This window comes from Thermobia domestica, chromosome 5 (assembly GCF_964235325.1).
Source record: "Thermobia domestica chromosome 5, izTheDome1.hap1.1, whole genome shotgun sequence".
Taxonomy (NCBI): Eukaryota; Metazoa; Arthropoda; class Insecta; order Zygentoma; family Lepismatidae; genus Thermobia; species Thermobia domestica.
In genome coordinates, this window is record NC_137458.1 from 146,698,249 (window position 1) to 146,712,339 (window position 14,091).

The following is a 14,091-nucleotide window of genomic DNA, read 5'->3' on the forward strand; positions in this document are numbered from 1 at the left end:
GAAAACGATTCACCAAGCAAAACAATATAACATTTCTAAAGTACGAAAGAAAACAGAAGCCAGGAGGAGAGAAGTAATTTTTTTTCCTGCGTTGCGACTCTCTTTAAAGTACTCCCCTCGGTTCTATGCATCAGCGTTGTCAGCGGTAAAAAAAATATTGTCACATGTCACTTTGAAGAGTTTCAGTGTGATTGGTTATTTTGATAATTATTAGTGTACCCCAGGCCCGTAGCCAGCCCAAAAACTTAGGGGGGGGCTGAAGTTAGGGGGCTCCGATCCAACCATATAATAGTTCATCATCATATTATAGTTCTTTTGCAAACCTACTGTAAAACTTTTAGGCTGCCAGCAAAAATATAGGGGGCCCCGGCCCCCTAGACTCCCTGGATACGGGCCTGGTGCACCCCCGTCCGGAAATCCTGGATCCGGACCTGACCACATGTACAAAATCTCAGTAATTATTGATGTAGAACGGTTAAAAATTTTTATTGGCTTGTCCTTCTTGTGGCCCCTTGAAACTTATGTGGCTAATTGTTGACCTAGTAAAAATTATTTTCTGATACACTATAAATACCTGCCATACGTCCCGTAAAAAAAAAGGGCGGTCCCGATTTTGGATCAGAGTGTCCCGTATTCCCGTCACTTTAGTCGGGACAGGTAAATATCCCGTATTTTAGTCCCATCCTATTTCTACTCTCAATATTAGCTTATCGATATCAATGTCAACAAGATACAAAGTTTAGTGTTTAAGAAAAGAAAATTATATTTCGTACAATATATTAGTAAAATTTCACGTATCAATTGGTCTATGTCAAAATCCAGTTATTATCAACATATTTTTTTCGGGGGGGAGGGGTAAGAACAACACTTAATTTTCTTGAGTCAATCTAGTATGCGCCCTATTGTATCTATGTAGGACATTGGAATTCATGATTTTTTTTCGTCTGCTAGATTCTTAAATAACACAATTTGGGTAGCATTTTCAAATTAAAAAAATCTCACATAAATGCAAAACAATCAGAAGAGTTCTCCAGAAATATAAGTTTGCCCGAGAACAGATTGCGCTATAGACTGTTCATTACTTCTTTGTATCCATTCCAAATAATGCAGTGAAAATGTGTTAAGTTTTGTGTTGTAAGGTTTTCTTCTTTTTTTTTGGGGGGGGGGGTCGAAAATGTCCCGTATTCTCATCAGAAAAATATGGCAGGCTTAATATATAGACTATATATAGGGACCTATTTCATTTCATCCATTCGCACAACTTGTAATAGGTGAATGCAGAAAACAAAGTATTTTAACATATATAAATAAACAAATAAAGAAAAGCGGCTGGATGGGCGACTTGGGGTAAACATTTTTTTCTAAAACTGAACTGAATTTCAACGTTCTGTCAACAAGAGTCTCGAGTTAGATAAAATATTTCTATAACATTTTCCATTTATCTTTTTATCTACCGAAGAAACAGGTAAGACATTTTAGCTAGTTATAGAAATAAATGAAAATTACAAATTTCGCAATGGAGCGGCGTCAAAATTGTAGTTATTTCCGAGTGACAAATATCATATTTATAGCTGCATTTCGAACAATAAGTTATTACCTAAACTGACTATTTAGATTGGTGTACTTAAAAAAGGAAAAAAAATCATATAAAATTCATTAGTTCAATAATTAACATGTTGGTAAAACTAAAACTACTTCTAATAAATAAAATAAATTCGAATAAATAAATAAATTCGAATAAATATAAATTATAACTTTCCAATAAATTCGAAATTAAACTTATTCACGAAACCTGCTCACTGAAAAATTTCAATGGAAGTTCTTTATTTAGCTTACATATGTTTAGTCTTGTGTTATAAAAATGGACATGCTACACAATAAAAAAAATAAAAAAAGGATGGCGTTGACACAATCCAATTTCAACACTGATCAGTGACTTCACTATGACTGTCACTCTAGCGTGTTATTTCAACACTAAGATTCTGGTGTAATGGTTAACCCAGTCGTACTGGTTTGAGTTGAGTGGTGTTAAATGAATTAGTCTCAGAAGAGACAGTCCTATTAGCGACAGGAACTGTTATCTGTCCTATGAGCGACCGGTTCATTTACATTGAGATGATGGAAGATGATATGATTCCATCTCGTAAAGTATGTTTGCCTCTGGCGTTATTAGCGCCCGAACAACCTTGGTATGAAATATGTACGTGCCAGTGATACTGTTCGTCACATATATTTTTCCTCTACTGTGAGTGCAAATAAATCTTATTTTAATTTTGAGTTAGATTTGACATAAAACATATCAAATAACTTAACGAGACAACAGGGATATTTCCATGAAAAGTATATTCCTATGTAATTATTGAAAATCCAGTTGTAATATCTCCTTTCTTCAAAAGCTCTGTTTTCTGTACTTAATTTGATTCAAATCTAATTACTCACTAAGCCCAGTAATATATTTTATTTTGAAAAACTTAAACGTGTAACAGTTTCGCTGTGAATAAAATAAAAAAAAGTCAATGACAAAAGACAGCTTTTGAGATTCCTAACATCTGATTGGCTATTCTCAACCAATCCCACCAATTACAATGCAGTTTACTCTAAACAATCCAAAAGGTAAACAAACTCTTTAAACTACCTTCTTCCCTATTGTAAGCTACTAAAATGTAAACTAATTGCCTAATTTTTGCCTTTCTCCCTTGTTTTGACTTATACGTAAAAGCTTGTCGTGTAGCAATCTGAAATAGTACCTTATAACTGGACGAACTGTTAAGTCCTGCGAGAGATTTGTAACTTGTGTAATAATGTCTTCGAATACACCGTGTTTTTAGATTTCTTTGATATCCTCAAGTGATGAACACCCTCTTTCCATGGGCGCTCGATGGGAAGGCACGGGTTGCCCCCCTGGCCCACAAAAATGTATACGTAATATAACAAACCACATATATTAAATATCAGATATACAAGACGTGATACAGCAACCATGGAGATGCCCTTCCCGAGAAAATTTTCTTCGGGCGCCCCTAAATCTATCTGATTTCTTTCTTATGCCATAAACATATTCAATCTAAAGTTATGCTCTGTATAATTTTAACATGAAATTTTTAATTATATTAGAATCATAGACAAAGGCGGAGCTACTCTAAGTATTTAGTTAGTTTTCCCCTTGATATAGTAAATGTATTCATAGAAATTAATTCAAAAATATAATATAAGGAAAAACGTATAAAAGATTGTTAATGTAATGAGACCATTCTCACGTATTAAATTCAGGTAGAAAGAAATTTTTCATAGTACATTTTGTTAGGTACTAAATCACATTAGCATGAAACAGGTTAAAGAAGAGAGAACCTCATCTTCTTCCATTATCTTAGTATGAACGAATCGGTGACTCATAGGGTAGTTGACAGATCGAATCGGTCGCTCATAGGACAGTTAACAGTTCCTGTCGCTAATAAGACTGTCGCAAGTTGGAAGACACCTGTTAAATTAGACTATAGGGTTAACACAATAGCAAATTGCGTTAAATTTTGACGTATGTCTCTTGTTACTTCACAGGATTTTGGAGCAAATTGTTACAATGGTAGGAGATAAATCAACTACCTGACACGGTGTCTTGAAATATGGAGTGATTTTAGTAATATATCATTCATGTTGTATTGTGTACAATTGCCGAACAAACTATTTACCTAGGTACAAAAAAATATCTTTCTAATTATACGAAAACGACTATTACGAATAATAAAATATGTGGCCTAAATTAATTATATATGTGGTAACAAGGAACGAAATATAGTCGACGAAGAAGAAGAGCATCGTGGACTTGAGTGTTACAATTTGTCAACACATTTCCCGAATAAAAGAAAAGCATCGGGTAAATGATCAACAAAGTAATCAGATGCGGTGTGAAATATTCTTGGCTTAGGTCCATTTTGATGAGTGTTTAAGGGTTGAAATACACCAAGAACGAGTGTAAGAATATCGAAAACAGAAGGTAGCACTTCTACTGATGTAAATTTGACAGAAAATTTATGCGTTCACAAAATTGTTTGTGTGGAAGATTACAGAAAACATAATACGTTGCTCATTACTTCATGTATCGTGTAAAGCTTAGTCATTTGCCCAAAATGACAATTAATGTATGCTATTTATATGTGCTAGCTACGTAGATATTTATAACATAAGTGCAGAACAATGTGCAATCTAAAAGCTACATTACAGATGTATATGTCTGATACACAGAATTTTGAATCGGCTGCAATATTTCTGTTACGTCATTGTTCTTAGCAAGTAAAAGATTTGGCTTTTAGTGTTTCATTGGGTTGCATTTGCCTTGTGCGTTGGAGTGTTACTAACGACACAAGGTATACACTGAAAGAACACTGTAACACTGTTCCTATTTCCCGATTCATTCGTTCATTCAAGAAGATCTTTAACATCACCGTGGTGTTATTTTTACTCCTTTCAACGCTGGCTCTGTGTGATCACCGGGCCAGAGTCACCGGTATCATCAGGTCTATGTTAACCACAACATCGTATACTTAGTGTTTAATGTACGCATTAAAGTGGTAGTTATGGTAAGGGTACTAGCTATATGGGTAGAGAATCTTGTCCCTCCTCCCCATAATCAATATTACCCTTCTGTTCATATGATAGAGAAGTTTTAGATCATAAACAAGCCATACACTTTATGTTTCATACGAAAAGACTTGCAGACAGTTTGTGTTTCATTTCGTCAAGTTCTTAGATACTTTTTGTTCCACTTTCTAAATTTTTTGATTCCTTATTAAGTTATTCACTCAATTAGAAGAAAAAATAGCTGACGAAATTAAGGAAAACTCTTAATTTCAACATATGCTAAGGTCTCTTGGTATAGTGTATTACATACGCTGAGAGTGATTTGCAGAGCTCCCATATCTCTAGGCTAAAAACCCGGGATACTGCACGAAATTTTACATTATATTTAAAATTATGCATTTGTTTCTCGTTGACATATTAGAATTTGTTAAATAATAGGTCAAAACTCACTAATGGTGAGTAAGAGAGAACAGATTGTTCCTATCAGTAGAGTATCGATGGCAGGCGCGCACCCAGAATTTTTTGTTGGGTGAAGTCCAAGCTTTGACGGATAGGTACCAATACTAAAGCCACTACGACTATGTAGTATTGAATGGATATTATTCTGCATCCGAAAAGACGATAACTAATTGTAAAATTTTTTACCTATATTTTCAGAAAAATATGATAGAATTAGATTGTTTTTATAAGAGAAAGAATGCAGATGAAGTGTAAGACAAAATGTTCAAGCTACATCAATCATTCTCCTGTTAAACAAATACAATTTTATTGAGAAAGTGTATAAATGTATGTTAAGTTAGGAAATTTTGGGAGTCTGGACCTGATAGGCTCACCGTGGGTGTCTCCCTGATCGATGGTTTAAAAAAAAGGAGTTTTACAATATAATGATATTAACTTCATGATTTGAAGGGAAATCGAGACAATTCCTAAGGCAGCGGACGATGTACATTTGAGACGTCTGGGAGCTCTATGCTTATGGGAAATTTTAATTGTAAACCTAAGCAATGAAAAACATGCATTCAAAAGTGTAACAAACCTTATTTTGAAAGAGAGGATCTCCTCTGTCTTCTAAGAGCAGAATTAACGTTTGTAAATTTCCATGTCTTGATGCAACATGCACAGGTGTTTGGCCATCCTCAGTTGTGATGTTAGGGTTTGCTCCAGATTTGACTAACATGAGGGCGCATCGCTCGCCATCTTTTACTCGGGCCGCTATATGAAGGGGGGACTCTCGGTTTTCTCCACCTAAAATAAAAATGAAAGAAATAATAAAAACAGAGTCAGCTTTAGAAAGTTTACATATATCATTCAACAATCGTTCTTCTACAAATGTTCATCTAAACTTTAGCATAATTGCAACTCAAGTTCCTATTAAATATACTCGGATTTTGATTCAAGTGCAATTCTGACAAACCTACAATACTAAATCAGTATCTGCAGTCTACCATACTGTATCTTTCGGTACAAATATCATATAGCTAACAATATAACATTGGGATAACATATTCCAAGCTAGTTTTAAGAGGAAAAGTAAAAGTACAGCGAGATTAAAGTTTCGACTTTTTTTTTTTAAAGTTATTTTTGAGCCTCTATATTACATTCTGTAAATTTATGTCCTTCAGAGATTGTGAGACACTTAAATGTTATTTTTATACTCATACTGTGAATAAAACACGGGCTCCCTGCATACACTTAAGAGGATTCACAACGGAGGTAAGGAAGAGCCATGACGCAAGCATCACTGAAATTTTAGGGGTCCAAATATTAGTTAAACATTTAATACAATTAATAATTTTGAAACATACATTAGAAAACTACAATTTGTACAAGAAAATCATATGCAATATTATCCATGTCTGTCGGCTTTACTTCATGTTGACATAGTTTTGATTTAAACTTCTTGCTGAGCAAACCTATACTTTTATTATAACAAATTTTAATAACGTAAAACAGTGCTCCCAAATATTTACGTTGGCTTCAACAAACACATCAGTTGATGAAGTTGTAACACTTATTAATTTTTTGATAGTAAAAGTATTATTTTGATTAGCGTGTAGTTTATATCAAAATTAGAAAAATTATAAATCATGTTCTAACAAAGCCATTCTACAGTGAGAGATAAGAGTTGCTCCAAATTATACCGATCAAGTAAACAATTAAATTTATACTGATTTTGGGAGGGATATGTCAATAGAGACATGTATTGAACTATTAACATAATCTTTCGCCGTACCGCTCTATACACGCGATTGTGGGCCAAGAAGTTGTTTATCGCATCACGACGAGGCATTACTTTAATATGACAACTAAGCAATTTATTCAAAGAAATAGTAAAAGTCTAAATAATGCTGCAAACAAATTCCTGATTCATGTTGAATGGGTAGGATTTTTGGCTAAAATTATTCAAAATATACCTAATCAGCAAATTTTGACCTGAAAAATGCAATAATATAAATCATTGAAGAAAAAAATAATTCTCCATCATATTTTAGTACAAACTTATCATTGACATGTTTTTTAATGTCTTCGTAGAGTTATATTCTTTTATAAATTCATGTACTTAAATTTTTGTATTGTAACCACTACAAAATGAAGTCTATATTATTACGTAGCAAGAAATCTCAATATTACCTGGTTCTCAAATTCTTTGTTCGATTGTTTTATGTGCCGGTTCACAACAAACATTTATCCTAACCACGAGCGAGTTCCTAACCATTTTCGTTTGGTACTGAAACGAGTGACTGTTCATAATAACAAGATTACTTTTTTATAAGTTCAGTTTTTACGATTGGTGTACGTATCCCAATCAATAAAACGATGCATCGGAAAATAAAAAACAATAATCTGTATCATAGAAGGCAACAAGCTCGCCGATCCTAGAGGGCCAAGGGATCCCGGGCCCTCCAATGCTCATATGGGGCCCCCATGTATTTTTATGAACATGTATTTTTATATCTATTTTTATTGTTATATGTATTTTTATGAATACAATATTTGGCATAATTTGAATTCGATTTGTCTTAAAATCCTTTATCTTCTTAGGCCTTGTTTGCAACCAAACACACATCTAAATGCCCCTACCCAAATTACAGAGAAATCGGCGCCCTTGGAGGGCAACACATAATTTCAAGTTAAAGAGTTCTAGCACTCAGTGTAAATACAATTATTATCGACTATGTTTCCGATAGATAACATTTGGACCCAGGGGCGTCATTTAGGGGGCAGGGAGGGGCAATTGCCCCCCCTGAGTTTGAAATTTCTATAGATTTTATCAATAAAATAGTAGTAAATCAGTGAAATACGCGAAATTTTACTTATATCAAGGAGTTTTGCCCCCCCCAAGCAAAATCTGAAATGACGCTCCTGTTTGAACCTCAGATCAAACTTCTTTTCTTACAAGGGGGAAGGACATTGGCCAGACACATTTTTCACAGGAGTGTTTTGACAAAAAGCACACAGATAATTTTTTTTCCACAGGGGCAGTATTGGCCCAAAAACTTCCTAATTACCTTGCACGTGAACGTCTGCTCCGTAGCCAAGTAACGTTTCTACCACAGCAGGTTTCCCTGATTCAGATGCAATGTGAAGAGCCGTGTAGTTGTCCTAGAACAGAAATGATCAGAAACGATAAATTGTACGATATTACATCAAAAGTACAGGGTGTCCAAAAGTAGATATACACTCCTGCGTTAATCAAGTATAACATTCTAGTTTATTTGTTTATTTGCTTCGGCTCTTCCGAGCTTAAGGTATAAGTACACGGGCATTAAGAACAAATAATAAATAAACTAATTTTGCATGATGAATAACATTAAGAAATGATATAAAATGCATTGAGCTGATCAGTACGGTACTGTATACCTACTTTTGGGTCACCCTATATATTAGAATATTAAAAGATACTTTTGTACTTATAGTTATTCAGAGGGAGAGTACATTTTTTATTCTCAGTATTGAATTATAACATGTCGAGTAGTTTGCTTACCTTTCTTTCAAGCTACATGAGAGTAACGCGTATTCGATCCTTGGTGGAAGTAAAAATGATTCGGGTCACATATTATTTTTGTTTACTCGTATCTTAAATAAACTGGCACTGTTATGAAGGAGAATGTTAAAGATAAATTAGATTAAGTAAAATATTTTCATTTAATATTTATCTATAAATCAGCAACGAAATACCTACAAATTGCTGCAACCTTGCCTTCTAAGCTACTCGAATCTATTGTATATGCTTTCTCTTTTTTCAAGTGACACGGGGTCTGTAGTGTATAATGCCGAATTTACTAACTGCTTATTGCATTACATTTCTATATGTTTGACCACGTACTATTATATTATTGTTATATGTAGACTATGTTTCTGGAGTACGGAGTGTAGGCATATATTATTTGTAAATTCATTTATCTGAATTTTAAATTATATAATATCATTAGTGTTTACGGGAAATGATTTTTTTCTAAATATGAGACACATACACCAATCGATAAGACTTATTAAGCTGAACAAAATTACACGCATGAGAGTAAAAGCTCATGCCTAGATTTCGAGAAAATGGAGAAGAAAAAGGAATTAATTTGCAAACTTAAAAATTGGTGTTATATGAGAACTATATCAGTTATTGAAATGAAATTGATGCTGAAATATACCGTCATTAAGCGCTGCATTGTGCCACTAGGAAGACAACAGTATATAGTACGGTTAATGACATATATAGCTTAACATTAACATTAACCCTTAAATTTAAATGTTTTTAAAATTATAATATTGACCATATATAAAACATCTGTCAGTTGATAGATCACATCGAACTGAAAAATATCGCATGCGTAAAAGTAAACTCTCATGAGCTCCCTCGCGACTAAGCGCTTCGCGCATACGCCTTTGGCGTGGGAGATCCGGGTTCAATACTCAGTTGGGGCTAATGTGGTTCAAATCCCATGTTAAGCAGTAGTTCACGTCTCCTATAGCCTCTCTCTTGAACAACACGCTAAACTGGAAATTTGCAGTCAATTTTAGCTTGTGTTTTACGCCTTTTTTAAATAATAATTATATTATTTTAAGATAAGCAAAACCAAACAAACTTTAGTGTTTGCTATCGACACTGGGGTCAGTGAGTTGTTGTAACTTCTTTAAAAAACTTAATACTTATGCTGATGAACCAATGTGTAAATGGTGTAACTCTTAATTTCCATTTAGCTATTTGTAAACTAAATTTTAAAAATAAGCATATTGAAAATTGCTTGTGATGTCCGAAGTATATTGCCATCAGAACAGAGTACTTAATTTTTCCTTATCGAGAAACAATTTTTGCCTAATATACGAGGGCGAGTCAAAAGTTATCTACACTTTTGTCATAACTTTTCTTACATTATATACTTTGTCTTCTGTCCTCGCATCTTTTATTGTTATATTGTTGTGGTAATGGTGTAAAGGTGTGGTCTTAATTCCTCCATTTTTCTTCCTTGTGTTGCAGATATATCATAGCTGCTCAATTAGAAGTTTGCACCAAAGAAGAACAACGAGCAGTGATCCGATTCCTCTCGTCGGAGAGTGTCAAAAGGTCAGAAATTCATCGCAATATGGGAGAAGTGCACTATCACGTAAAACTGTGTTTTTGTGGCTCGAGAAGTTTAAAAGTGGTCGAACAAGTGTAACGCATGAAGAGGGAGCAGGACGGCCATCAACCTCCACTACAGATGACAATATTCAGCAAGCTCGAGAGATGGTTCTGGCGAATAGGCGAATCACTATTGATGAGGTAACAGCTGCTTTGAACATCAGTTATGGCTCTGCCCATCAAATCATCCACGACGATCTCGGTTTTCATAAAGTCTGTGCACGGTAGGTACCAAGAAAGCTTGCTGCAGAACACAAGCTCACTCGTGTTAGGGTCTGTCAACGCTTACTCACTCGCTTCAACAACGAAAGTGATGTATTATTTAAGCAGAATAGTCACCGGCGATGAAACGGGTTCATCACTATGAGCCAGAATCAAAGCGCCAGAGTATGTAGTGGAAACACCCTGGATCTCCGACGAAGAAAGAATTCAAAACTGAGCCATCCGCAGGAAAGGCTATGTTAAGTGTGTTTTGGGACTTACAGGGGTTCATAATGGCAAGGTTCATGGAAAAGGAAAAGACGATCAACAGTGCGAGTTATAGTGAAATGTTGGAAAAGAACCTGAAGCCGAACCTGAAACTTTTTTTTGTCGAAGAAAGTTTTGTTGTTGCATGACAATGCACGGCCACACACGGCTCATCACACTATTGAAACCACCAACAAGCTGAAATTTGAGTTATTGGAACATCCTCCGTACAGCCCAGACCTAGCTCCATCTGACTTTCACTTGTTTGGGCCACTCAAGGATGCTTTGCGTGGTCGCCGATTTGTCTCACCAGATATGATATCGAAACTGCACCTTGAATTGGGAGACATTCTATTTATTTTCTGATAGGACATATCGAGCAAGTTCCAAAACAGGTGTTCGTTTCTTGCCCGGAAGTGACCCCGCCTTTGCAGGGGCTAAAATATATAGAACATTTTGACCTATTTGCTATAACAGGTGTACATAAAGTACGTTGCTACCCCTAAAAGTTGAAACCTATGCTAAAACGCCAAAAAAAAAAAAAAAAAAAAAAAAAACTATTTCATCATTGTAAAAGCATAATTTAACGAAGTGAAAATATTTGTCCCAGGGTCCCAGGTGGGATCCAATTCAAAATTTGCAATTGAAGAGAGGGGTAAGTAACATATCGTTTGAAAGCTAGTGTTATAAGAAAAACGATAACAGAAGTCTCACAGCTCTAATCAAACTCTGTGCGAAATGACGGAAGATTCAAAATTTGAAAACAGTCTGCAGTTAGCAGTGCATGGCCACCACTAGAATTCCAAAACAGTGAAACAGGTGTCAAAATTCTAAAACACGTGTTTCATTATTTGAAAAGTGGTCTTTATCGAAATGATAATGTTTACCCCAGGGTCCCCACAGGGTCCCAGGTGGGGTCCAACTCAAAATTGGCAATAAAAAAGAGAGGCAAGTAGCATATCGTTTGAAAGCTAGTGTTAAAAGAAAAACGATAACAGAAGTTTCACAGCTCAATGCAAACTCTGTGTGAAATGACGGAAGATTCAAAATTTGAAAACAGTGCATGGCCACCACTAGAATTCCAAAACTGTGATACAGTTGTCAAAATTCAAAAACATGTGTTACAGTATTTAAAACGTGCAAATTATCTAAATGAAAATGTTTGCCCCAGGGCCCTCGTAGAGTCCCACGCGGAGTCTACCTCGAAGTTTTCATTTGGAAAGGCTTCAAAAAGTATATCGTTTATAAGATATCGTTCTTCAACTTTCCGAGACCCGACTGGTAGAAGCAGTCTACAAGATACGGCTCCGTCGAATGTTGTTTGCTGAAGCTTGACTTTTGTTCTGATCTATGTGTGACAGCCACGTAAGTCGTCTCTACCACGGTCGTAGTAACGTGGTAGCTGCCGGGACTGTATCTTTGTTATGCAGGTATGAGGGCCATATGCATGACGATCACTCTACGGCGTGGTATTGAGGCTTGAGTGTCTCGTGGAGGGGTGCGGCCATGCTATTGTTCATGAAGAAATGATAAAAGCACAGTGGTTGGAGACACCAACTGCACTGAATAAAACTCTTCTCCATGCAGTGTTCGTCGTCTGGAATCGAACATGTCGAGAAAGCTGGATCCTTTGTGTGCAAACGGAAAGACAAGTCTCTCGCTGACTGGTAACTAAAATCATCAGGAAGGTCGATGTATCCACATTTGCCGAAATCGTAGTTAATCATATCTTGGAATCCGGGTGATTCCAACTGATTTCGTGTTACCCCCATCAAGTGAGCACTGGAATACCGATTTGTCATGTCTAGCTTGTCTCCAAGTCCTTCATTCCGAACATGCTTGTGGGCACGCTTCACCATCATTTTTCTATAAAGAATATATCCCACATCGAATGACTGTCCATAGGAAGTACAGCCTGGAGTGATTGTTCCTGGATATAAGTCAGGACACTCTTGATACAAATCCGGATGGCTGCGTCGTCCTTCAACAAAAGATACGAAGTTCCAACGTCTCGAACAAGATGTGGCACGTATTCCTTGAATATTGTCTTTGTCATCATTCCTGACTTGTTGGCTCTGATTATGACTCCAGGGATCTGAGGGATTTTACATTGGACCCTTGATCCAAATTTCCCGGATGGTTCGCGGAGCACAATAACAGTACGGCCCACGAGTTTTCCTGATGCCGAAATCGCATCCTGGACTGTGTAAGAATGTGTCACTTTTGATTCGCATCTTACTTGAGTTTCGACAATTTTTACTCCATGTTGAGTTAGAGTTCGTGGTGTTAGTAATTCATAATTGAATCCATTTTGATCAAGATTCACAATTTGATCAAGATTGTAGTTATTCTCTTCAATCTCCCGCCTGATTTGTTGAATGTAGCTGTCGAATTCGTTTGAACGTTCCAGTACTTTTGTTCTGGCTGCCATTGTCATGATTGTTGTGATTTTCCTGGAACCCCAGTTCATTTCTCTCAATAGTCGGCGGATCAATCGGGATGCCTTGAAACCAGTAACCCCTAGCTTCCGCGATTGTTCCAAGGCTACCACGGCAATGCCTTCTTCAGTGATCTTCGGAGAACAGCGTTGATTTTTGCACCATGCTTTGACAGATTCTCGGAGTTCTGCTAGTTTGGTCCGCTTGGATGCCTTGTCCAGGTATAGTTTAATATCCCAATGATGTCACTTGTACAGATGTCAACTCTTGCTACCCGTTTCTCATCCTTGAGTTTGGGACCAATGGATGCGTTGTTATAAGCTGCTACAGTATCCCTCAATTTCGTTTCACTCCATGATCTCCAAAATGCAGTTTCCTGAGAAAGATTTGGGTCCAGGTAGTCGTAATCAGGATCGCCTTCGGTACCCGAAGCAGTTCCTTGTTGACTTGATGTCGTGTCCAAGGGCTGGAATTGAGTATTATCTTCGAACATAATATAATCGTCTACGGCCATTGTAATGTCCTGGAGAACAGAGTTTGTCACCATCAACTTGATGAGCTTGTGAACCTCCTTTGCATTCTAGAGAATCAATTTCCTAGATGTAAGTCAACGATATTGCAAATTGACTAACACAACTTTTCATTCAAGCTAATCACTGGCTATAAGTCAGGATTGCTGGCTTTCTAAATTCGTCATTGCAAACGTTCAATGTATAGAAATGAAAACGTATGTCCTGGAGTCCCTATATGAGGGCAGCGGTCAAACTACACATTTTCAAATGGGTTAAGTAGTATTTTGTTTCAAAGTTTCTCAAAACAGACAGCGTATGGAACCAATCTTTCGTCTCTACGCCAATCCTGTGCAAAATGGTGTGGTGTTCACACTACGTCTACATGTGTTCACACTACGTCTTAAAGTCCATGACCACCTTTTACACCTAAAGCTTTGAAACACATGTCGAACTATGTGGTTCTTCACATCAAAACGACACT

General features: G+C 36.3%; 1 protein-coding gene across 2 annotated transcripts in view; it reads right to left on the reverse strand.

The window, feature by feature from the left end:
- The window catches only part of nompC (no mechanoreceptor potential C), a 603,429-nt gene that overhangs the window by 131,225 nt on the left and 458,113 nt on the right, over positions 1 to 14,091 (reverse strand). For both annotated transcript variants that reach the window (XM_081759152.1, XM_081759151.1), the window contains exons 9-10: positions 8,085 to 8,178; positions 5,612 to 5,820 (exon numbers count right to left, since the gene is read on the reverse strand). In XM_081759152.1, coding sequence (XP_081615278.1) covers positions 5,612 to 5,820; positions 8,085 to 8,178 — 303 coding nt within the window. The remainder of the gene's footprint in view (positions 1 to 5,611; positions 5,821 to 8,084; positions 8,179 to 14,091) is intronic.